This window comes from Notechis scutatus, chromosome 1 (assembly GCF_049901735.1).
Source record: "Notechis scutatus isolate UNSWTSFEM ecotype Mainland chromosome 1, rNotScu1.2, whole genome shotgun sequence".
NCBI lineage: Eukaryota > Metazoa > Chordata > Lepidosauria > Squamata > Elapidae > Notechis > Notechis scutatus.
The window spans coordinates 273,469,179-273,495,302 of NC_142009.1; the positions used below are offsets into that span (position 1 = coordinate 273,469,179).

The 26,124-nt window shown below is 33.9% G+C and overlaps 1 protein-coding gene across 4 annotated transcripts in view; it reads left to right on the forward strand.

The window, feature by feature from the left end:
* The window catches only part of PCNX1 (pecanex 1), a 98,988-nt gene that overhangs the window by 18,046 nt on the left and 54,818 nt on the right, over window positions 1–26,124 (forward strand). For 2 of the 4 annotated variants that reach the window (XM_026671106.2, XM_026671107.2), the window contains exons 3-8: window positions 3,503–3,608; window positions 4,210–4,255; window positions 6,000–6,089; window positions 7,420–9,102; window positions 15,935–16,067; window positions 25,452–25,630. In XM_026671106.2, coding sequence (XP_026526891.2) covers window positions 3,503–3,608; window positions 4,210–4,255; window positions 6,000–6,089; window positions 7,420–9,102; window positions 15,935–16,067; window positions 25,452–25,630 — 2,237 coding nt within the window. The remainder of the gene's footprint in view (window positions 1–3,502; window positions 3,609–4,209; window positions 4,256–5,999; window positions 6,090–7,419; window positions 9,103–15,934; window positions 16,068–25,451; window positions 25,631–26,124) is intronic. The other 2 variants (XM_026671108.2, XM_026671109.2) reach the window with 1 other exon arrangement.

Sequence of the window (26,124 nt, forward strand, 5' to 3'; positions counted from 1 at the left end):
CCTGCTGGCATTCCAGAAAGCATTTAAGACTTGTTGGCTTATGTGTGGGGATTGGCAGTTTGTGAGACTTGATTCATTATTTTATTTCAGTGTTTTATTCTTGGCCACTGTTTCTTATTTATTGATTTAGTTGGTTTACTTATATTGATGAATATTTTGTTTGCTACCTAGATTCACTTTGGCAAGAGTGTGGCTATAAATTAAAATGAATAAATAAATTCCAATTTGTACAAACTGAAAATAGAACAGAACAAAAGAATTGTAAAATATTTGTATGGCTCTCCTTACATTTCAATAAGCTCTTAAAAAGTGGCTCTGTCCCCAGGTCTTGATTTAAAGTGGGCGATGGGCCTGTGTGGGTTCCCCCCTCCAAATAATCACTGATTTTCCCTGGACTACTAAAGAAGTTTGTGTTTTTATTGTGCATTTTGTAAACAACCGAGTTATAGAAGATTGGGTTAGCCTTTAAACTTACTATGCTGGCTTGTGTTCTTCAGAGTTCTTGTTCACTATCTATTCAGTTATATATTCCCTATTCCAACTGTTGAGAATAGTAGAAAATAATACACAGAATTGTCCTTGATTATTGAGTAAAAATCATTATATGTTATTGTGGGTTGTATTATGCTTATATTTGTGGGCTTCATAAGAATATATTCACTCTGGATACATTGTATAGGCCAGAGTCTAAGGAGTAGCACTTGAAAATCCAAGATTTTCAAACAGGTGCCTTCATTTTTCAGGTACGTATAGACTTTTGCCACAAAAAATGCCTGTAGTGAGTGTGTGAGAAACTGTTTACTTTTTTATTCCTCTCAGTCCCAGAAACTGATCTCCTGCAGAGGATACAGAGGGAGATAGTAGCCCTAGGAATATTAATGCCTACTCAGAGTCTGCTTTAAAATACCCATGAGATTTTGATTAGAGGATTCTAAGGCATGACAGTTAAGTGGGTACATAGTTGGCTCAAAAAATTCCTATCATCACGGAATTCATCATCAACAAGAGAAAAGTATCAAACAGGGAGCCATATGGTTCAGTCTTCTGTTCTTATGTATTCATTAGTACAGTTGATAAAAACTGTGTGGGATAGCTAATAACCAACAGCAATCTTGATAGGTTAGAGAAACGAACTGAAAGTAATGGAATAAATTTGAATATAGAAAATAGCAAAGTTGCACATCTGAGAAGCAAAAATCAAATGCAGCAACATAGCATGGAGGTTGCCTGGCTTGGCTATAATGCAGTACAGTACTTGAGAAAAAGACTTTGGAGTTGTAGTTGAATACTACTGATAATGAGCCAGCAGGATGATGTGATTGCAAAAATAATGACAAAATTTTAAGGGCTTTAAAGGTCATAACCAATACTTTGAAGTCGTTGGTTGAGATCATCAGTCCCACTGGACTGATATATCATCAATATTCTGATGATACTCACACTGCTTGGTGGCTGTTAGGATCTGGATGGGAAACTATGGTCTGAAACTGAACTCTGGAAAGACTCTGGGCTTGGGGTTCTTTGGTCCACGGAAAATTGCTACTGTTGATCTTGGATGAAATGGCATTGCCCCGAACAGACCCAATGCATAATCTGGAGATTCTCCTGGATTCATGATTCCTGCTTGAGGAGCATGTGGCAGTCATGGCCAGGAGGGTCACTGCACACCTGCAGCTTGTGCACCAGTCATCCCTTTCCTGGACCAACAACCCCTACCCATAGCCACTCATGCCCTAGTTACCTCCCATCTTGACTATTGCAATGCACTCCATATGGGTTGAAAAGCACCCGAAAGCTGCAGTTGGTTCAATGTGCAGTGGCTTGCATAGTTTTTGCAGATCTAGGTGTGCACATGTGTTACCTCTCCTTTGGAAGCTGCATTGGCTGTCGATTTGCTTCCGGGTGCAATTTAGGGTGCTGTTTGTCACCTTTAAAGCCCTTCATTACTTGAGTCCAGGTTATTTGAGGGACCGTCTCTTGCCTGTTACATCTACCCGACCTTCCCTTCCCCTAAGGAAATTCATCTGGCAGGACCCAGAAGAAGTGCCTTCTCCTTGATGGCTCCTATTCTTTGGAATATTAAACTTGCCCACACTCTGACATTCTTCGGTAAGACCTTGAAGAGCACCTGCTGTTTTAGTAGTAGATGTGAGTCCAGGAAAACCCACTAGAGATTGTTGACTTGTGGTTTCCTCTTGTGGAGCAACTGCCTGGAGTATTGTGAATGATCCGAAGTCTTCTCTTTGTCCCAAGAGAAATTAGGAAGAGTATGTCTATTTGCTGGGTCTTCATTTTGCCATATTTGTTTATCTGTTTTTAGCACAGACATCTTGAGTTTGCCATTTCTTCCTCAGAAGTGTCTATTCTCATCTTCCAATCCATCTTTTCTTAAGATTCAGCATACAGGTTGAATAAATAAGGGAAGAGTCACACTCTTTTGTCCATCTGGAGCAGTTTATTTTACCATGTTCTGCTGCACTGTGGCTTCCTATCTTGTATATATGGTTGTGATGAGAACAATTAGATATTCTGGGATTCCTATTTTTGGGAGCATATTCCACAGCTTGACAAGATTAAAACTATCAAAGGCTTTTCTATATAATCAATGAAGCAAGTATCTTCTTTGGGTTCTCAGTTATTCAGTCTGGATTAGCAATAATATATCAGGTTCTAAAGCCAGCTTGACATATCTTTTTCTAAGTAGATCTACATTGGATGCTTCTCAGCATTATTTTGCTAGCAATTAAAGATATTGTATGATAGCTTGCATGCTCTATTAACTAACTCTACTTTGATATTTTTAATTTATTAAATTTATATGCTGGAGCAACTCTGGGTGGCTTACAACATCATAAACACAGCAAAAAGATATATTTGTATATATACCTCAACACTGAACATTAAAAGTTAACAGCAATAAAATAATAAGATGGGAATCAGCACACATGGTGTAGTACTGGGATCTTCTTAGCCTATTAACCATCTCCAGAGTGGGACACTCCCATTGGGACAGAGCCAGGTTTTCAAGCCTTTTTCTGAAAGCCAAGTGAGCGAACCACAGCAGAAAAGGCTGTTCTCTGTCGGCCACTATATCATTTTCCAGTCTGGTTACAACTTTTACTGATTTCTTTTTCTGTTGATTTCCATATTTCTGTGGGTTGTTTCACCAGTTCCTGTAGCCTTCCGACTTGGTAATGACTGGAGTGTTGATCTTACTTTATCTTCTAATACTAGAGGTTCTTGTAAGTAGGGAATCTCTTCCACTGTATAATGTTTCAGTATACACCTTTTCTTTAGTAAACCTATTTAGAATCGTGTAAAATCAGAGACCTTTTGCACTTTTGTGAGAATAATTATTTTTTTGATTCTGTCATCTTGGGGGCATTTTTATGAAGAATAACTTCATACTGGCAATTGAAGAAACTTCAAATTTATCCTTTGGTGTAACTTGACATAGATAACCAAAATAATACTTTAAACATTAAAATGTCTTACCTTTTAGTGATCCAGGCGGAGGGATTGAGATGTCAGAGTTTATTCGAGAAGCAACACCTCCAGTAGGATGCAGTTCCCGAAATTCTTTTGCTGGCCTAGATCTAAACAACCAGGTAAGAACTGGTTGTCATTTGTTTTAGTTTATTGAGGATCTGTTACTTCCTTTGCTTTTTGTCAGCTTCCAGGATTTTAATATCATACATTTGTTACTGCAATATCATACATTTGTTAAATTCTTCCAAAGTGTTTCTTTTTTATTTACATAATTTGTTGAACTTGTTCTGGCAATGAAACAGCTATTATTGTTGCTATTCTCTACAGTTGTTTAACATTGGGTTGATTTGGATCCTGTGAATCATTGTATGTTCATGTATTTGGATGTCTGTAGGTATTACTAATTGCAATTATTTATGCATTGTTGTTATGAGTGCTATTAATCATTCACATTATTTAAAATTCCAAAATATATTTTATGAGACGAGCAAAAATAGCACAATGAAAGAGCAATTATGTGATTAATTTGCAGCAGACAATATTGCAGTAGACAATAGCTTAAAATTTTGTGTTTACAAAATAATATTTTTTAAAAGATTATTTTTAAAAAAGCTTAAAAGTACCATTCTTATTCTATTAATAAAGGGGATTTCAGGTATTTACTCCAGTTATCCAAATTTCGCCTAAGTGCAATTCATTAGGTTATTTCTTTCATTTTAGATTGGATCAGGTTTATCTCGTCATGGAACTGCAGCTACCATTAAAGGTAACATACTCATTCTCATCTTTGAATAACCTCAGCAGATGCATTAATATTAAAAGGATTTTCCATTACATTGTTGATAGGTAAAAAATAAAACACAATATAAGATAGAGAAAAATTCTTATTGATCCTTGAGTCTTGACAAAATAATACGGAGTATCTTTACTTAAATTTTAATTTTTTTAACCCTAAAATTTATATCCCAGGAATTCTTTCCCTTTGCTTTCCTGTTGCAGTAGCATGCTAAAAACAGATAAACAAATGTGGCAGGATTGAAATCTATTATTCTAGAATGTCTTCCAAAGTATTTCCAAATAGAAACTGGTTTGAACTTTCACAGTTCTAGTTATCTTATGTTCAATGATATTTATAGACTATATGTTCAATGATATTTATAGACTATATGTTCAATGATATTTATAGACCCGTGATGGTGAACCTATGGCACGCGGAAGTGGCATGCAGAGCCATTTGTGTGGGCATGCGAGCCCCAGCCAAACTTACCTGCACTGCGCATGCGTGCGCCTTCCAGCTGATTTTCAGGCCGTTTGAGGTCTTTCTTGGCCTCCCAGAGGCTCGAGGGAAGCCTCTGCAGCCTTTGGAGGTTGAAAAACAGGCCCGTTTCGTCACTCCGGAAGTATTATTATTATTTGATGCACTAAATCTGTTCCAGTCTTTGGTTAAAGTTACTTTGGTTTATTTCTTTAGGCAAGGATATCATAAAGTGTTATATTTCACTTAGTTGAGCCTGAGGTGGTTTACAGTAATATCATATAAATAAAACACAGTTAATGCCACAAAATGAACTAACATGCATCATCAGCATTCAATTGCTCCAGAAAATAATAAAGTTTTAACATTTTTATAAAAAACAGGTACTTGGGGACATTTCCTAACATAGGAGAAAGTATGGAGGATTTCAGGGCTTGGGGCCACCAAGAAGACATTTGGTGATTTCCTATCTTCATCACTTCACATGGGGCCAAGACCTTCAATTTAGTTTCCTTTAAATAATGCATAAGATGAGCCAAATCTTCTTGGGGATATAATGTTGAATGAACTTGTTTTGTTGATATAAGGAATTACATTAAACATGTCCTTAGTTCCTGCTGATTGCTCCATGTTTCGGTGTGTGTGATTTTGTATGGAAGAATGGATTCAAGAATTACAGGTCATTAAGTATCATTCCAACAGTGCATTTAGAGGTGTTACTCAGTGCTCTTTCATTCTTATATGAAGGGTAAGATTATTATTTTTTGTTTTAAGGATGTGCTGACCATTTGGGATTTCATTTGCAATATATACCCTCACCATATCATGTTTGAGAATAGTTTTTGTGCTATCCTCTTATAGGGATTATCTGGGGTTGTTCCCTGGAAATAGTAAGGTAAGCCCTGTATATGATGAGGTCTCACAGGCTGCAACTGACCTCCCTGTTGTAAAATTCTTCAGTTTCTTGAATAGTGGATGTAACATTAGCAAATTCTCTCTTAGTCTTCCATGATGTGATAATATGGTGGAGATGCCATATTATCTTTTGGTTTTCTTAGTTGTGCTATCACAGTCCTACATCAATACAACAGGAATATGCAGTGTCCCTGCTGATGTAATGCACTAATAGATTAGAGGATACAATTCAGATCATTATAACTATATGTAGAGAATTAAAAACACTTCTTAAATTCTCTTTTCTTTTAGGCATATAGGGTGGTGCTTTCTGAGCTAACACATTATTTTTACTACTTAGGTGATACAGACACTGCAAAGACTTCTGATGATATCAGTCTGAGTCTTGGTCAGAGTTCTAGTCTTTGTAAAGAAGGGAGCGAAGAGCAAGGTATGTATGTCTTGTTCAGCCTACGTTATATCCATGAATACTTTTTTACTAAAACAAATAATAACTGCCTTAATTTTGTGTTTGCAAAATAATAGTCATTTAAACTGTAGCTTGCTGTATTAACTGATCATTTTATCTGTTATATAATCAAGCCCAAAGTTATGGTGATTACATCTGAAGTATTTTGCTATTCTAAAGTCGTTTAATTTTTTTCTAGCAAACCTCAGAGGGTGTTAGATGTGTCATAAGTATTTTTCTCTGTGGATTCATATGCTAGTGATATGAATCTTAATGAAAGAAGCTTGCAGAGAGTTAGAATTAAACACTTTTTTTTAAAAAGACTTTTCTACAGCAAACTAGATGAAGTGATTTTCACACATATCCATATGTTATATTTTGCATGCTTCCAGATCTGCAGTCAAGTGCACTTAGCATAATATTCATGCAATATTAATGACTTGTTTTTGTTTTCTGGACTTCATCAAAAAGTTAACTTATTGTAATTATCAAGACTGATTGCTTACAATATTTTTTTATTCACATTATTTTATTATTTAACTATGGGAGCACGATGGCTCGGTGGTTAAAGATGCTGAGCTTGTCAGCTGGAAAGCTGACAGCCCAGGTTTGAGACCTGAGTGCCAAATGACGGGGTAAGCTCCTGTTGTTTTTCCAGCTCCTGCTCTTGATAAGTAAGGGACTGCATTTTCAATTTCCCTCATACACCTATGACCCCCATCTCTGCCCTTTTGACTGCTGCCCACCAAGCTGGGCACTATGGCTCAGGGCATCTTCGTTCATCATGACTCTATGGCTGTAGGAAGGGCATAGATGGAGAAAGATAGGTGGTTGGGGGGACTTGCAATATTTTTGTGGTTATCATTGCAGGCAAGCCCCCAAGCACCCAAAATTTGATCATGTGACCACAGGGATGCTACAACAGCTGTAACCTGGAGACTGGTCATAAATCCCTTCAATCAGCCACTGCAATTTAGAATGGTCACTGAATTAATGGTTGTAAGCTAAGAACTACCTATACACCGTAAAATACTTATTCTACCTCTTTTTGGTCCTTGCATTAATTCCATATAATAGCTGTCTTGATTATCATTGTTTAGGGTTTTGGTAGACTATGATATTCTCATGCATAGGTTTGCTGAATGATGAACAACTAGGAAAATGATAAGGATTGTGGATTTTAGTCATATTTGTTAGAGCAGATTCTGTATTCACACATTAGCTGAAAAAGAAATCTAGAATAAAAGATACTTTATAGCAGTGAAAGTAATATGCAAAATTCCTAATTTTGTTTCATTTTTACAAAAAACAGATTTGACAGCTGATCAGAAGACTTTTCATCTGGTCTCCGTTGATTCCTTTGTATCCATTCAGCCCTCATTGTCAACTGCACAGGAGTTATCAAGAGACAGTACTGATAAAGTGTGCCTTCCTAATCAGCATACAGATCCTTCTGTGTCAAATGCATGTGACACTGAAATGGCTTCTCTTGTCCCTTTGCATTCACACTCCTACAGGAAAGATCATAGACCACGAGGTGTGCCGAGGACTTCCAGCTCAGCTGTTGCATTTCCAGATGTATCATTAAATGACTTTCCTCTCTCTCAACAAAGGCGGGGTCTGGATACTGTCAGTGAATTAGAAGCTTGCAAGCCTCAAACCGGATCCAAAGAATCATTAGCTGAGAACTCATGTATTTCTGGTGTATTTCAACTGGATGACATTCTAAAATGTAGCAGTCCGCAGATGCTGCTCAACAGCAGCAAGAGTAAATCTCTACAAGCAGATAAAAGTGTGGATAGCCTGAGAAGCCTGAGTACAAGAAGTAGTGGCTCAACAGAGAGTTATTGTAGTGGGACTGACCGTGACACCATCAGTACCGTCAGCAGCTATAAAAGTGAGCAGACAAGTTCTACTCATATAGAAAGCATGTTGTCGGACCATGAGGTGTCACCTAAAGAAGAGAAAAAAAGCAGCAAGAAAAAAGACTATGCTGTTGATTCTGAGGACTGTCACATTGCTACTAACAAAAGGACAAGCAAGGAAAGAACTATAGTTGAAACTAACACCAGCAGTTGCATTCAAGTAGAAGAATGTCTGAATGCATCAGAGGAGATGCACAATCAGAGGGCCCTTAGTACCTCTGCTTCAGAAGAAGCAAATAAGAATCCTCATGCTAATGAACTAACCACACAAGCAGAACAGTCTCCTGGAAACCCTACTGTGAAGAGAGATGAACATAAAGAGAAATCTTCCGTGGTTGACTCAAGAACTTGTAAGGAAATGGTAGAAAAGCAGAAGGAGGGGGATGTGCGTCCTAAATCATGTAGCTTAATTCATCGGACAGCTTCAGCTCAAAAATCCAGCAGGAGAAGGACAGGGAAAAAACGGGCGAGTAGTTTTGACACAAGTCGACACAAAGAGTATATTTCCTTCCGAGGGGTATCTGCTACCAAGCCCCACAATGCAGGTTTTTGCCATGATGAAGACTCAAGTGATCAGAGTGATTTGAGCCGAACTTCAAGTATGCAGTCAGCCCACCAGTTCAGCAGTGATAGCTCTTCCAGCACAACTTCTCATTCATGCCAGTCTCCTGAAGGAAAATTCAATGCCCTAAAGACAAAATATATTGCCAAAGAGAGGGGCACAGACTTGGAAAATTCTTACAAAATTCACTTGGGCACTGATGTGATTGTCAAAAAGCATTCAACCCGACAGACTCACAGTACAAACAGTGCCAAGAGTCGTACCAGGGTATTAAGCTTGGATAGTGGTGCAGTAGCCTGTTTGAATGATCCAAATCTAATGATGCCAGATACAATAAAACAACTAACAACTTCTAAATCTGACTTAGAGGCCAAAGAGGGAGAGGTGCTTGATGAGCTATCTCTGTTGGGAAGGGCTTCACAACTAGAATCAGTCATGCGCTCTAGAAATAGCTTACCAAACCAGCCTATGTTTACTGAAAGAGAAGATCAGGAGAAGGGAAGCATTGGTAAGTAACTGGAATACGTAGATGTAGCACTGCCTATTAGTGTGATCATCTATATTTTGGATGTTTTTACATTTTGAGATTTTATGCTAATGCTATTCTGAGTTCAGTTAGCATTAAATAATAAATATTACAGCATTACTATTGCTAATATTGGATCTTTCAACATGAACAGGTTGAACAAATACAAACTGTACAGAATTATTGAGGTCAATTGGACACATTGGAATGTTGAAAATGTATTGGCGCTTTTACAAAATGGATGTCTTGGCAGGCCTTACCACAAATACCCATTTGTCAAAAGACAAGCTGGTGAAGTTGTTCCTGGCTATCAAAGAATATAATCACTACTACCTGAGGTTGTCATTTATTTTCTGATCTAATGAGCACACTTCCAAATAAAAAATTAGTTAAAGCTATTAATTGTATTAATTTTCTAAGAATTGCTGTGATTATGGAAAATGAGTGCAAGCCAATTACAGCCTAGTAGTACCAAAAACATCTATTTAAAAAAGCCAGGCAGGATAGGTAATCTGACAGGTGCCCAGTGAGGTATCCGTAGGCATATTGATACCCAAATATATGATGCTTTGTATTTGTCGTCTAATAAAATATTTACTTTTATCATGTTTCATCTGTAATAATGAGGTAAAGTTGAACATACTTCCATTCTACTTCTTAAAGCTCTTAAATATGTGTGATATGTTTTTCTCTTGCATCTTTTTGTGCTATTGTCATGACTGAACCAACCAGATATCTTTTCTTTTGTAGTGTGGTACCATCTGGCCTTTTTGTGAGTCCCATAAGTTAGCTCTTGATATGTATGTGGTTTCTTCAATATAACAGTTCCTATATTGCTTTCATAATCACCAAATATTCCAGTGGAACATGGTTGCAATATATATTTTAATGCTGAAGTAGTGCAAGTATTAAATATGTTGATTTCTTCTAAAGCACTTTCAAATATATATATGTTTGCAGTAGATTTCAGATCCATGTTTGTTTCTGAAGGACAATGAAACCAGCTCTTTGCCCTCTCAGTATATTGGCCAATGCTTCTGAAGATCAAGGAGATTTTACTTTTCCTAAAATGGCTGTTATTTGATTCTTTAAGCACATTAAGGGTAGTTAGCTTTGTAGATCTGTTCAAGTTCTACTTTAGCTCACTTTTAATCATACTTGACAGTCAACAAAGTTGAAGTCTATTACTTCAGGTAGTCCTCAACTTACAACAGTTTGCTTTAGTGACCATTCAAAGTTACAACGGCACTGAAAAAAGTGACTTATGACCATTTTTCATATTTAAGATCATTGCAGCATCCCCATGGCCATGTGATTTATATTTGGATGCTTGACAGCTGACTCACATTTATGACGGTTGCAGTGTCCCTGGATCACCTGATCACCTTTTGCAACCTTCTGACAAGCAAAGTCAATGGGGAAACCAGGTTCACTTAACAACTATGTTACTAATTTAACAACTGCGGTGATTCACTTAACAAATGTGGCAAGAAAAATTGTAAAATGGGGCAAAATTCACTTAAAAAATCTTTCACTTAGCAACATAACTTTTGGGCTGGATTATTGTCGTAAGTTGAGGACTATCTGTAGTAGCAACATATCACAAGCATACTAACACTTTCCAGCTTAGAAATTCTTGCAAAATAATTATGTTTTGTATAAACCTGAACTTTCATATAAATTTGCCAATGATCAAAACACAATTTAAAGCAGTTGTGGCAGAAAGAAAAGCATTTCCAATTGATGGTTCTGGTTTGTAAGCATTTCCTCACTAGTATCTTGTATATTTTTAAGAATAAATAGTGCCAGTGAATATAACTTATAACTATAACTTGTACATTATAACTATAATATATTATAAATAATATAATTGCTCTTCTATTGGTATAACTTGACCAATTAATATAGCTGTTAACAGAAATCCCAAGGGAGAGGGTTTCTGATAACTTATATTGACTGGCTGTTTGAGTTTAATTAGCATAACATGTTTATATATACTGTATGTATATGTATATTGGTGTGTGTGTGTATATGTGTGTGTGAGAGACTTCTTATATATTTGAATTTTATCCCACTTTGTTTACCAGAATAGTTGACGGTTCATATTTAAAGTATTTGCAGTTAAATGGGAAGGCAATCACTATGAAATATTTTTAATAATTCAACAAAATATAAGTATAAATTTGCATTATCACAATCAGTGATGCAGAAAGGCTTGTTTTTCATTTTTATTTTATCATAGAGATATAGCAAATAGAAATATTAACAGCCTTTGCAAAACGGTTTGATTAGTTGGATTGTGATTCCCAAGTCTTTACATTACCTAAAAATTAACATTGTTTTCTTTGTAGATAATCATAATAATAGTGTCCCAGACTTGTTTGTTAGTCCTTAGCATCATTAAAAATGAAATAAAATAAAATAAAATGTACCTGTTCATTTTTAAGAAACAACTGCAGATCAATTTTATTATATCATGCTGGAATGCAGTGCTTTCTAAGCCTTTTCAGAACTAAGAAATTGCTATTCTAGCAATTATCAGAATTGATAATGCAAAGAGGCTGAACTTAAAGTAGCATTTTTCTGCATTTATGATATATTTGTTTTCTTCTCATATCTTAATTATTAAGAGTACTACTCCAGTTAAATTGTTTCTGTGTTCATCTAATTAATAAAATATCAACTTCAATTTGTTCCTCCAATTTCCACTTTTTTGCTGATTGAATCCAAATGTAACAGGCCAGGATAAGTTATGGAGAATACTGTGCTGTTTTGTGTGGCTTTTTCCATCATGAGCCAATGAAGGCTTCTCAAGTGTAACTTGAGCTAATTATTGTTAGCAAACACACTAACCAGATCTAGGTTGTTTTAAAACTGAAATAGCTGGGAGATGAAATCTCTGTGATCTCATGAGATTTGTGATATACATGAACTCATCAGATTGTGATAGTCATGATTAATACTGGCACAAGTATTAAGTTTACTTCAGTTTCCCTTGATATAAATTCTGAGAAAGAAAGATTTTCTCATCCAGTGTTGACGTTATTCACTAGCATAATAGCTGACTAATAATTCATTATTTATGGTTAACCATACTAAACTTTCTTATGAGTGGAATGCAGTCAATAATTCTACTTTCAGAAGTGAAGAAAGTTGTAATGCACATTTTTGCAAATATTAACAGTTATAGGATTCTCAGTGGTGAGGTTTCATAATAAACCTGTAAACCTGCAAAGGTTCCAGAACTGGCCTGGGGATATAAGTAAGATCCAATGCATAGAATTTTGTGGTGTAGTTTTTATGATAACAGTTGGAAATAATTCATTATAATACAAACATTGATATTTATACGATAGGAAGAATTGTGTTGCCCCACCCTCATTTATTTGTACTATAAAATAATATATGTTCGCTGGGAATATGGTAACAGAGTCAAATGATTTTTTTCTGTCATTTCAAGAGAAGTTTCAATCATCTTAAATTCAAAATAATTTTCCTTTTGGGTAAATATTGTAATTTATCCTCTGTCTGTAAAGAACTGGTCCTCTGTCTGTAAAGAACTGTAAAGTAATGGCTATATTGGCTTATTTTATATAAACAATCTGTCATTCATACTTCATACAAGCACACTTTAGGAATTAATTACTGCAATTTAAATTTAGATCAAGATGTAAAATACAAGAGTTACTTTATGTTCTTTTATAACTTGCTGGAGCTGAGTTAGAAATGTGAAACGTTGTAGGAGGTTGAATAAGAGAAGTATATGCAGCGGTATTCTCAGAAGAAAAGAGATTCAGATTTTATTTCCCTGTGGTACTTAGCGTAGAAATTCAAATCTCCTACTATCCTGTCAGCTTTAGCAATATTTTTTGCATATAATAACTACTCTGGGTTTATTTGCAAGGCTTAGTTACATTGTTTCCAATACTTGCTCCACTTGTAATGGAACTTCCATATTCTTCATTACTTTCCAAATTGTAAATGTTGTTCTTGGTTCTATTTGCAATGTAGATGTCAACTTGTTGGTATATTTAAATTGAAGGGCTGGAAAAAATGTCAAAATGAGTGTGTTCATGGACTGAAGAAGAGAAGCAAATATAAGGTATATAAGAAACAATGTAAGAGAGAACTATTTTAAAATAATGTAGCATTATGAAATTCATTCTTTCCTTGGCTGTGAAAAAAATGATTTTCTGGATACGGTGCCAGTTTAGTTTATGCTCAACATTGGAACAAATAAAACCAACTAAAGTTGCTTTTTTAAATAGGCTTTTTTTCTTTGTACCTTGTATGTTACTTGTGCAATAATACATGATGAGAAGATGCTTTGCCAGTAATGTTTTTTGATATCTTGGAATTCAGCTTTTAAAATTTATAATTTTCTCTTTTACTTCTTTATATCTGTCCCCCTCCATGGTTATTTTAAAACAACCGCTTCTCATTAATATCAGATTGCTATTTCCTTTGAAAAAAATATTAAGACTGGAAAATAATTCAACAAAGGGCCTTCATGTACAATTTACTTAAATCTGGAAAAAAATTCACCTGTTTGAATTTTAAAATATTTATAAGATTTAGTTAAGATTCATGAATATAATTGGAAAAAAAACAGGAATTAAATATGATATAATTGTTAGGTCATCTATTTTGAGAAGACATAAAATTGTTATGTGAGAGTGTTATATATATATGTACACACACACACACACACATGTTTGACAATAAAATGTGATTATCTATTTTGAGAAGACATATTCTTATCTAAAAGAAGATTCAAACCTATCCATTGCATGTTTTCTGTCCAAAGGTATGAGAAGAATATAGTAGCATAATGAGTGTGTGCCTCAAGGGATACATCTGGATACATTTTCACATTTGTTCTATTTAAAATGTTTTAAAATGGATGTTGCCTCTTATGCCTAGATAAACTGTAAATGCTGAACATTAGTGGCAATTCCTGTCTAGTAGTTGATGATTAGGATTGGGAGGGGCCTTGGAACTACCGTACCACTGTCATACTTGCATAATTTAGGACAATTTCGATAGTTCTCTGGTTTTTTTTTTATTCCTGTTGTTTTTGTTTTCCAAAATACAAAGTGTAGTGTCAGTAGCTCTTTTTATTTGTGGGATATTGCCTGCAAACAGCCCTTCTGTTTCACAAAATGATTAATTCCTTCTGGTAGCTTATGTTTAGTTCTACACTAAACTTCTGCAAACTTGGGCGTACAGTACATAGTTTTGGCTTAGTCAGAAGCGAAGTCTTTAGATGACATATCTATTTTATGAAGCATGGAACATGATTTCTAAGAAGCGACACTAATTGCTTGTAGGAGAAGATGTTTATGTATGGCTTAGAGTGATGACAAATTCATAGTTAACCATGTATCCCAAGGTGCAATGGCTTGTTCAACAAACTATTGAATGCCATTCTGTCTAAATCAAGCTGTGTTTTTCATTTTTTATGAATGTAGGCAGTGTCTAAAAATTCAGTGTAAGCAGAACAAGCCTCAGATCCCATTTCTCCAAGCTAATCAACACCCTCAGAGACTTGTGCTCTCCACCACTGAAAGCCATTAAGATATCATGATTAAAATATTGGACTGTGATTGGAGGTGACCCAGTTCAATTCTTCATGGCCTAATCTATTTTTGTTTTAGTTTTGAGGATAAAATTGGTGTAGTGGTGAAAATAAGGTGTGTACATTGCCTTGAGCTGTTGCAGAAAAACAGAATAATAAAACTGAATTCTAAAATGTAGATATATGTAGTACTCAGTAGTATCTGAATTAGAAGAGTAATGCTACACTTTGACTTGGTAACAATTGAACTAGTTTTGTATTTTTATTCTTCACCTCTCATGATTGGGCACAGCCTTCAGTAAAGAAATTGCATTGGTCTGATGAGAGTAGCCTTTGCTTCTGAACGTCACTTCTTTCAACGTAGAATTCAGTAGGGGTTTCAAAAGTAATCTTTTATTTATTTCAGTTTATACAGCTGTAAATGCTGTTAAAAGTGGAATATAAGTATTATTGCTATTGTTAAAATGTGTTTGAGAAGGCAGGTAAATTCTAAAACCAAATTATATATAGCTATTTCAGTATAATTACATTCTAAAAAGTGTGATTTTCCCTCTTCTTCTGAATCTGTCAAAATCAGATAACAGAAGTCAGGTAACTCTGGTTCCAAGGAAGGCAAGAAAGCTATTTTCAGAAACATCCAACAACAACATTTTAGAACCCAGTTACTGGAACTTCCTATTCTTCACTCCTCCCCAAGGATCTTCATGGGGTTTCTACAAGTCTCTATCCTCAAAGAAGATATTTTAAGATTCAGTGTACAATGTTTAAATTAATTATTTGAAATACATTTTCCAAATATATGCCATATATTTCCAGGACAGGCATGCTTGCTAATTTGTTGCTAGAAAACAGTTCTGAAATATTTGGGAAACTTGAAAGAACAGGTTAGAGATAGAATGTCCTGGAAAAAAATCATTCTGTGTGGTTGCTAGAAATTATTTGAAAATGATTTGATGGCACATAACAAAAACAAACTACAATTATTGTGTTTACAACTATTGATTTTGTGGAATCAAATTATTATTTTTTAAATTGACTTAAACACTCTGTTTGAAATAAGAAAATCTTAGCTGGATACTTGTTAAGTTGACCATTCCATACTCATAGTTTTTATTTGGCAGTGAACTAAAATGATCAACTGATTTGCAGGAGAAAGAACAATTTGTGGGAATAGCATTGGATGGTATAAACATTATTGGTCTGAGGTTCAATTTGACTTGGTCTGTCTTGATGCAGCAGCACAAGCCAATGAGGAAGCAGTCACAGTTCGGCGTGAACGCAGCACATTTAGGCGTCAGGCAGTACGGCGCCGTCACAATGCAGGGAGTAACCCTACCCCTCCTTCATTGCTCATCGGCTCTCCCCTCAGGTATGGTATTTGTGTTCCACCGTATCTAACATGCATGCAGCTGATCACTGCTCCCAACTTCCAATGGTGTTGTAGGCATGCTTTGTTCTGCCTTTTCTCCTTACCCCACCAATCAAACTCCTTAAGCTGTTACTGCATGCATTTGTGATACTTTTTCAATTGTGCATGTGTACATTAGGTTGTTCATTATTTTGTCCATCTTTTCAAAATGATTAGTCCACTGAAAGTCGTCTAAGACAGCCAGAGTGCTAACAAACTGATTTAAAAATAGCTCTTTCATTTAAGTTTCTATTTTTTCCCCAATGCATTACTTTTTCTACAAATATTAAATGTAGAAATTACTTTAAATAATTCATGAGCTATCAGTTAAGGTGATTAAATCAATGCAGAAAAACCAAAATATATTAAAGTAGTCTAATATTTTTGGAGACATTATTAATATATTGAGCTCCATCTAACCTTTAAATATAACCTATATCAGATTTTAAAAATCTTAAATCCATATTTCTGCTTTAAAATCAGTTAGCTATTATATTTAATAAGCAATTAAATAATAATAAAACAATTGTAGTACAGATCTCATAAAAATATTTTCTATTGTAAAATCTGAAATAAGTATTAGTTCTGATTGTGAAGCACTGCTATAACTTCAATATTTGTATATCTCAGAGTTGTCACAGATTTTCTCTTGTATATGCTACTGAATACACATAAAAGGCAAGTGTCAAGAGAAAAAAAATTACTGGTGCAGTGTTGGAAAAATATCCACATTCTAAAACATCACTTGAGGTGCTTCAGATATTTATAAATACATCTATTTTTCAACTTGGAAACCAGTTTGTTAGATTGGATGCCAATAGATAACCAGAGCATTCCTCACTTAACAGTTACTTCTGGACATCCCCTTTAGGTTATTCCTGAAAATTGAGTGGTCTTTGGAACATTGTGTGATAGGATAGCAATGAAATGGGGGAATCAGGAAAATTCAGCAATGCTGTTCTTTCTATTCTTGTACTACATAAACATAAAATTTGGGAGATTGAGAACTGCATGACAAAACTTGTATATTATGTAATTGGAACAAGGGGGAATTGGGCATGATCAAAACAGAACACTGACATATCCAACAGTGTTAAAAAAATTACACTTCATCAACTTCAGGTTGTAAGTTTATTTGCTTATTTGTACTTTCCCACTTTGTCTATCAAATTTAATTTTAATCAGTTATGGAAAATTAGAGGCATCTAAGGAAAGGGTAGGGTTAACTATACATAATGCTTTGGGAAGACATTACATATAATATGTATCTCAAGGTTGAACGATGGTGTCCTTGGTGCTCTCTGAGTTTGGTTGTTTGTTTGAAGATATTTCTTTACCTGACTAAGTAGCATCATCAGTATTAGTGAATGTGGAGTTTGCCCCTGTTTATATATAGTAGCTTCCCTGCCAGTCTGATGGGAGTGTGGTTTTCTCCTTGGTAGTTTCTTGATTAGGGCATTGTTTTCTGCTTAATTGTTTTTCAGATGTTAATTTCTGCTTATCTGGTGTTTTTGCTACAAAGACTATGTTTGATCTTTTTGTTTCCTTCTTAGCTTTTTTTTTTTTTTTGTCTTTCTTGAATGGTATGTAAATGTATTTTGTGTCTACGTGTCTATTGATAGCTGATTTGTCTGAATGCCAACTTTCAAGGAATTTCCCAGTGTTGTTGAATTTGACTTGGTGTTGAAAATATGATTAATTCTGTCTGTTAGTGTAATTATGAGATTAAGTTTTCATCTTGTATTCTGATTGCTAGTTGGTTCATTCTCCTAGTCTTCTGCCTGTCTGTCCTTGTTATAGTCCTTGTTGTAGATGGTTCCTGTTTTTGGAGTCTTTGGGCTAATGTCTTAGGCTAATGGGTCTTTTGGTTTACTTAAGATTTGGGGGGGCTTTAATTGGTTTGTGTGCTATAGTGATATTGTGTAGATCCAGAACTAGCAAAAGAATCCACCACTTTCAGGTTTTATAGCAGAGACTATAATATAGTATCTAAAAACTAGCACTCCCATATGTACAACCAAAAGTGTGGATCCAGTATCTTTGTCATAATAAAAAAGGAACAACTAGAGAAGATACATGAAACAATCAACAACATCTTCAAAGGAATAAAATTCACAAAGGAAGAAGAAAACACATTAGCGTGGATATTGTCATCAGCAGAGGAAATAATGGCAAATTAGAAACACAATTCTATTGAAAAAGAACCCACACTAATAATTAACGAAGTAAGAATCCCAAATCCCTCAATAGGAGCTGGGTAAGCATTATTCAGATGAATATAAACACACTGCAGCAATAGACAACTCCAGAAAAAGGAAACCCATATAACTTCATCCTGTGAAATATATACTTTTTCAACTTTATCAAAAGTCCATGGTTACTTGACCCATTACAGCACAATCTACATAAGTGATGAAAGGGTAACACTGCAATGCATCAAAAAAATCTCAGAAACAACCAAACAGATTATTGCAATCATATGGCATCACCATAACACACCTACAAAAGTTCTCCAAATCATTCTAAACCAAAAGACCCAGTAGTCCAAGAAGAAAAAGTAGGATCTATCTACAACATACAGTGCAAAGATGATAACAACCGTTATGTAGGTCAGACAGGTAGAAGACTAGCAGAGCACATCCATGAACACCAACTAACAATAAGAAAACACAATAAAACTCCTTAGTCTCACACACATGGACAGACTCAAATACGCTTTCAGCTGGTAAACTATGAGCCTCCCAGACCAAGCTAAATCAAATAATGCTAGAGAATTCCTAGAAACTTTGGCATTCAGATAAATCTGCCATCAATAGAATATAGAAATAAACTACATTTACACACTGTTCAAAAGAGACACTAAAAAAAATAAAACAAAAAGATTAGAACATCAACCAACATCCAGATAAGCGGGACACACAATCAAGCAGAAAAAAACATTGCAAGCGAACAACTAAGCTTAGAGAACACTAAGAATTCTACATATGGTTCCCATGCCAAAAGGAGGTTCCATGCTATCACCATTTTTCCTCTGCACTTGAGAATCTGATGAAATACATCAGTGGCCTCATTAAAAATCAGTTATGATACTTTAATAAGACACTGAAATAAAACCAATAAAATACAATACTAGTATAAATATAAGAGTGCACGAAATGTTTTAGAACAGAACTATATAATACAATCCAAAATAAAAAAATAAACACACAATTGTGCATAAAATAAGAAATCTTGTCATTTCACAATGTAAGGTGAATATGCATATATATTTTGCATATCCCTCAATAATCTGAATAAATTTCATGTTCTACAGATGATCTGTATGTTGACTAATAGTCATTAGTTGAAAAATATTGATAAATTTCCTCCTTTAAGACTAAATCCTTATTAAATCCTTAATAATTAATAACATTGGAGTAATTTCTTATATGCAAGTAGAGAAAAGAACAACAAACTTATCAGCTTCTAAATTTGTCATTTAATCCTGATTATTCAGAACTGTCTTGAAAGCAATCCAAAGTGCATGAAGTCACAGATAATTAAATAAATATTGATGAAGGATTTCAAAATTATTTTTGTCAATATTAGGAACATATTTTGTATTTTTATATATTAGTGTTATAATGCTTAACCTCGACCCCCAATGTGCTAAAGAGGAAGAAAAGAAGAAATGTTTAACTGATTGTGCAGAGAACTCTTATTAATGGATAGCAATCAAATAAAATGTTCTGGGTACAATTAGTACTGTTAAAATTAAAATGAAAGTAAATATATTAATTTTTTTTGTTCTAAAGAGTATAGAACTAGCTCTATTTGCCATGCTGCTTTGTATGTAAATGGAATAAAATTATACCACTGTGTCCTCCTTTCAACTGTATAATCTTAATACCAAAACTCTTTGGATATATTCATCATGGTGCAAGTAAGTCCTTGACCACAATTGAGCCCAGAATTTATGTTGCTAAGTGAGAAATTTATTAAGTGAGTTTTGCCCCATTTTATGATTTTGCTTGCCACAATTGTTAGGTGAATCACTGCAGTTGTTAAATTAGTAATACAGTCATTAAATGAATCTGGTTTCCCCATTGATTTTGCTTGTCAGAAGGTCACAAAGAGTGATCACATGATCCCAGATACTGTAACTGTCATAGACATGAACTAGTTGTCAAGCATCCAAATGTAAATCATGTGACCATATGGATGGGACAACAGTGTGTGAAAAATGGTTATAAGTCACTTTTTTCATTGCCATTGTAACTTCGAACTGTATAAGTCTAAGCCCGAAGCATAAGCAAAAGCATAAGAAAGGAGCCCAGACTGACTCCCTGCTAGTTCATATAGGATAAATAAGGGGAAAGGAGGAAAGAATTCAGCCATTCAAGATTCTTTTACTGCAGCCTAGATAAATATAGTTCCAGTGAGTTTTTTGGAATCCCTAACGTCAACTTCTACTGCTTCATATAGACTCATAATTTTAAATGGGAATCCATTTATGTGAATAACATTTTCAGCGGTGGTCTATTCCATCGCAAAAGCAGTCTATTGAGCTTTGTTAATATGATAGAGGCACATGTTTGATACAGATTCTATATCTTTTAGACCACAGTTGGATCATGATCAATGTTCCAATTTTCACTCTCTGTTATTGCTAATTTTAATTTAGAACTCATTTAAAGTTACGCTGTTCTTTTAACAAGAAATATCTCACTTGCTGATAATTCTTGTTATCTATTTCTTGCCTATTTCTTATTGTCGTGACAAGACTTCTTTCTCTAAAAGAAGATTTTTAGGAACATAAGAATTAGGTCATATTTAAGTATTGAGTAGTAGTAATGGGTTTTTTCAAATGTCCTCATTACTTTAAAGTAGGGAAAAGTCAGTGGATCACATGCATTAAATTGAAGTAAGCAACAGGAACAAAAATAATGCAACCTGTCTTCTCACTGTAACTATTTATTGAAGCATTTTTTAAACATTCCAAACTTCGTTAGAATATTCCTCAATAATAAACTAATGAACTTCCAAATTCAATATGTAGTTGGTCTTTCACTTGAATATCTATCTATTTTTCCTTTTTATCTTATCAAAAATTTTAAATTCAGCTGTAAAATTTAGGAGTTTGGAACAATATTGTCTATAACATAAAATGACTCCTACAGGCATTATCTAGCCAATGGAAGTTCAGCACCCAAAAGTTAATCATTTCTAAGAATAGGGAAGGATTATTTCTTTCCCTGCACAGAAGCAGAAAAAGACTGCTTGGCTCAGGATTTGGCTCAGGAAATGGGATTTGGGAAGGGGTATCATGTGATCTCCTGCACAGTTCTTGAGGCAAATTTGGATTCCTAGCTTAATGGACAGTATAGATAACTACAACCTAAATTTAGGTGGGCTCCTAAATATTTTATCAACTTGGGGAAAATTGTCTGAGCTTGTTCTAGCTTGTTTTCCATACAATTGTAATGTTCTTTAAATTTTTATTAAAATTAAAGTTATTTATGAATTATGTTGTATCTATTTGAGATAGCTAGGCTTTGTTATTTTTTCTCTTAATTACAGACAACCCAGAAATAAAGAACCAGATATGTGGGAAGCTGAATTAATCTAAAGCATAGCATTTGTCTATCAAGCCAAATACTGTGCATTAACTGGCAGTAACAGCTTCAAATAAAAAATTCCCAGCTCTAACTTGATGAAGTTTAAAATATCTAGAGTTCAGCATTAGTTTTTGTGTGGCATCCAAAGCCCAGCTTATTTGTGTTGAAAATAGGGAAAAAAGAATTATGGCTACTGCTAAACCATCGAATAACAATGTTTTTTCTGGACCATGGAAACTAACATTGTTCTTGCTGGCTTGCATGTTGCATGGTGATATTTCTTTTCGTGTCCATTGAAAATGCACAGCTACATGATACTTCGGAAGTATTCTTCAACAGGATTTTCTATCCATTATAATTTTTCATATTTTGTTGAATATATTAGGCTCTTTTAATAAAGTTCATGGCTGAAACTTGTAGAATAGGTAATTTATTAATTTGTAATTTTTGTGCAACAGAATGGAATTTCAAAGGCTGGAGAGTAAATGATATTTATTAAAACTGTACAATAATTCCTGAAGGCTTCTTCTAACTAATGGCACAAAAAAAAAACAGATTAAAGGCCATGACTAAGTAGCAGGAAAATTTCCCAGAGACTAGCCATCTTCATTTCTATAAGAGTTATTTCATGGTGATCAATTTTAGTTTTATGTGAAATATATTTTTTAAGCTTGATGTTACACTAGACTATAAAATTTGTATTTAATCCCCCCAACGTAAATAAATGCACATATACATTTTTTTCTAAAGTTTGGAAAATGATAATGATAAAATATACACAAATATTAAATAACTTCTCCAGTCTTGTGTTTGTATGTGTTAATATGTTAATAATAATTAATATGTTGTATAATTTTTTAAAATGTAAAGTATTTTAAACAAAAGCACTAAATAATTCAATTCTATATGCATCATACGCTCTAAATCACATCTGTTTCTGACACAAGCTGTTTACAGTAAACAAAGTACACTCTATCTTGATTAGGATGTTTAAAACCTTTTTTCTGATGCTGACCCAAGTTTTATGAATATGGGATAAGGCAACAAGTAGAGATTCAAGGCATTTAAAAAAATAAATTATTGTTCTAAAAATATGGCTATCTGTTCTAAAAGATTGGAATGCAATATGTTACTCAGTTGTAGATGGTTCTTTAAAATATATTTTTGATGTTCAGTTATTAATTTATTTTACTGAAATATGATAGTAAGATTCTTCTAATGATTAGATTAATAGTAGATACACTACAATTTTAGGAATTGTACATATTGAACATATGAAATTTAACAGTATGTACTGCATGTGTTCTATAGTATTATTGGTTGACAGTTTTGAAATTAAAACTATTTTTTTCATAATTATTTTTAATGTAAAACCTCCTGTAATATTTTCATGGAACAGATTATTTGAATCTATTTCCCAAATGCAAATTTTATGGAAGAACCAGTTAACACATAAAGGAAGCCAAGCATCCTCTGTCTCATTTCCTTCTGTAAAGAGAAAAAATGTAAAAGAATTCTTCAGAGAAATATTTAATTGTTTAGAAGTCTAAAATGCAGAGAGACTGGTCAGATAATTAGGTATACGAACCAAGAAGAATATGAAATATGAAAGAAATCAATAAAAGACATATGTAACTCAGGGTTGAATTATGGAGTCCTTGGTGATCTCTTACCTTAGATGTTTTCTTGCAGACTTTTTACTACCCAGCTAGGTAACATCACTACTGCTAACACTAATGATGTAACTAGTTGGGTAATTAAACCTATGAAACAAATATGTATAATTTTTTTTATGGATCTCTTACACTCATGAAATTGCTTCAATTTTGTGAGCAATGTGAATTTATCACACGTAATCCTTTTTGTTGGAACATTTTTTTCCTCTGAAATGTTATTTGGATAAGGACTGGAGTTACACAAGGACCTTAAGAAACTAATATTAAAAACTAAGCATTAATTTATGGTTATATCAATATATTGCTGTTAGTCATATTTTATATATATTTTTCTGTTGACATTAATATTTTTAATCTGATGGTTTTTAAAAATTCAATATTTCTTTTACATATATAATACTGTGTATTGTAGAAATACAAAATGTACAAATAATTGCAATGTTATTCATATTATATAAATAAATGAACACAAAATAATACTTCAGGGCACAAATGCAGACTTCAAGACTGAGCCAGCCCTATAAAGTTATGTAGAAAATCAATACAAATTGAATAAATAAATAGTTATTTCTAAACAGTTACACATTTAGAAATTGTTGATGTTCATTTTAGAAATCAAGTTTTATTATATCTTCAAAATGAATACCTGTGCAAATTTATAAATTCCACCACAGTGTGATTATTGCATTGTAAATTTTATGAAAGGTTCATATCACACTGCTTCTTTCAGGGATATATAAATACATACTGTATATCCATTATTAATTTACCAAGAAGTAAGAGTGATTTAATTCAGTACAATTCAATTCAGCTGTATAATTTCTACCTTCTTCTTAAAATGTGCTATACAGATAGGACCCAGTTCAAGAATGAGTTCTATTCCCAAGTCAAATTTGTATATAAGCTGGCACAATATTATTATTATATAATAAATAATATTGTATAATGAATTTGAACCATTGTATATTTAACTTGAATTACCATGTATTTAACTTCAAATTTGCTACAATAGACTCTGTTCTTAACTATGGGGTATCCTTATACTGGGATCTTCTTAACCTGGGAACTTGCTGTATTGAAGTCATAATATGGTAAATGTGCTAATATTGCAATCATGTAATACTGAACATAGTAAAGACTGTACATAGTCTTATTCAATTGGTTATTATAGTTACTGTAAGGTAGATTGCTATTGTTACATGCAATAAAACAAGGCTATGAAACTATGATTGTAAGTCACAATTGAAATTAGACTAGAACTACAGGTAGCATAGGGTATCAGATATCTGCATGCAGAATAGGTTTATTTCACAGTGCATCTAATTTTTCTATATCACAATTTTATTCAGCATTTGGAAAAACTCTGGGCTTTATGTAGTACATATTTATTCATTTGTACAACAAGATTTTTTCTTGTTTTTATCTTCACCACCACATACACCTCTGAATTTATCCTGGACTGACCTTTAAACAGAACACATTTGAGGGGAATGTAGAAAAAAAGGGAAATTGGACATGTAGTAATAATTTGTTTTCTTCTATATAAATAGGTAATAAAGTGAATTGAAATAAAACAAATTGATTCTTAATGCAACAGATATACATTATTTTAAAATTGAGTTGAGCAAAGCAACTGCGTTTACTCCTTATAGTCTTTTCAAAGTTTACTTTAAACTTGCATGAAAGAGTAACGTTTGCTGTTTGTTAGCAAAAAAAAAAGCAAAGCTTACATTATAAAAAATTACCATGATATTACATTAGACATGGACATCATGATATAATTGCACTTTCCAATACTGCTTAGAAGAGAACTATGTGAAACAAAAAATGTTTTGAAGTAATAATTCCAAGTTAGTGAAGAAACTGCTTGGAATGGTTATCCAGCTAATTTTAATTTTTGTTTGTTTAATTTCCTGGATATGTTGTAACAGTGTTGTTCATAAAAGATTGGCTAATTCAATGTATTGCAGTTCTCTTTTAACCATAATACAAAATACAGTGTTAACTTGGTTTCTAGCTGCTGTTTCTGTGTTCTTCCCTGTAATGTTTCCACCATCCATGTTCTTTCGTAGCCTTCAAGATGTTCAGCAAGGGCAGCAGTCCACAGCCAAAGTCCAGTCACGCCCCCATTCCCAGGCAGCAGTGCTCAGCGCTAGCACCTCCTTGCTGGTGAGAAATGGGAGTGTCCAGTTAGAAGCAACACATGACAATGCATCTGCTGTCGGCAGCAGCAGTTTGCACAATGAACTTGGTATGCAGGCATTACATAACTTAGTGCAATCAAAGTGTTTGTTCCATAGATTTGTGGCTTAGAATGCATATAAACCTAAACTTGCTTAGTCTTGGCTTTATTTCAGACTGTTGAGGTGTGTTTCTTACAGCAAATTGCTTCTGGTCTCTCTTTTGCAAGACTTCCTATGTTAAATTATTATCTAGGATTTTTTTTTAAGTCACTGATCGAAGAAGATACTGAATTAGTTATGTTAAAATCCATCAAAATATCATGTGTCAACATTGCATTTATTTTAAAGTTTTAATTATGCATGGAACTCTAATAAATCACTTTTCAGTGATTTAATATCAATATCCAGAATGCAAGTAATAGTATTTCAAACTTTGTTATTGTAATACACTTTTGTGTTAAATGTTGCCATTGTTAATTGTTTATGGTCTTCTTTACAATACTGACACTTGTGATTATTATTTTTTGTACTGATCAACATTTCTGAATTCTGTACTGGAACT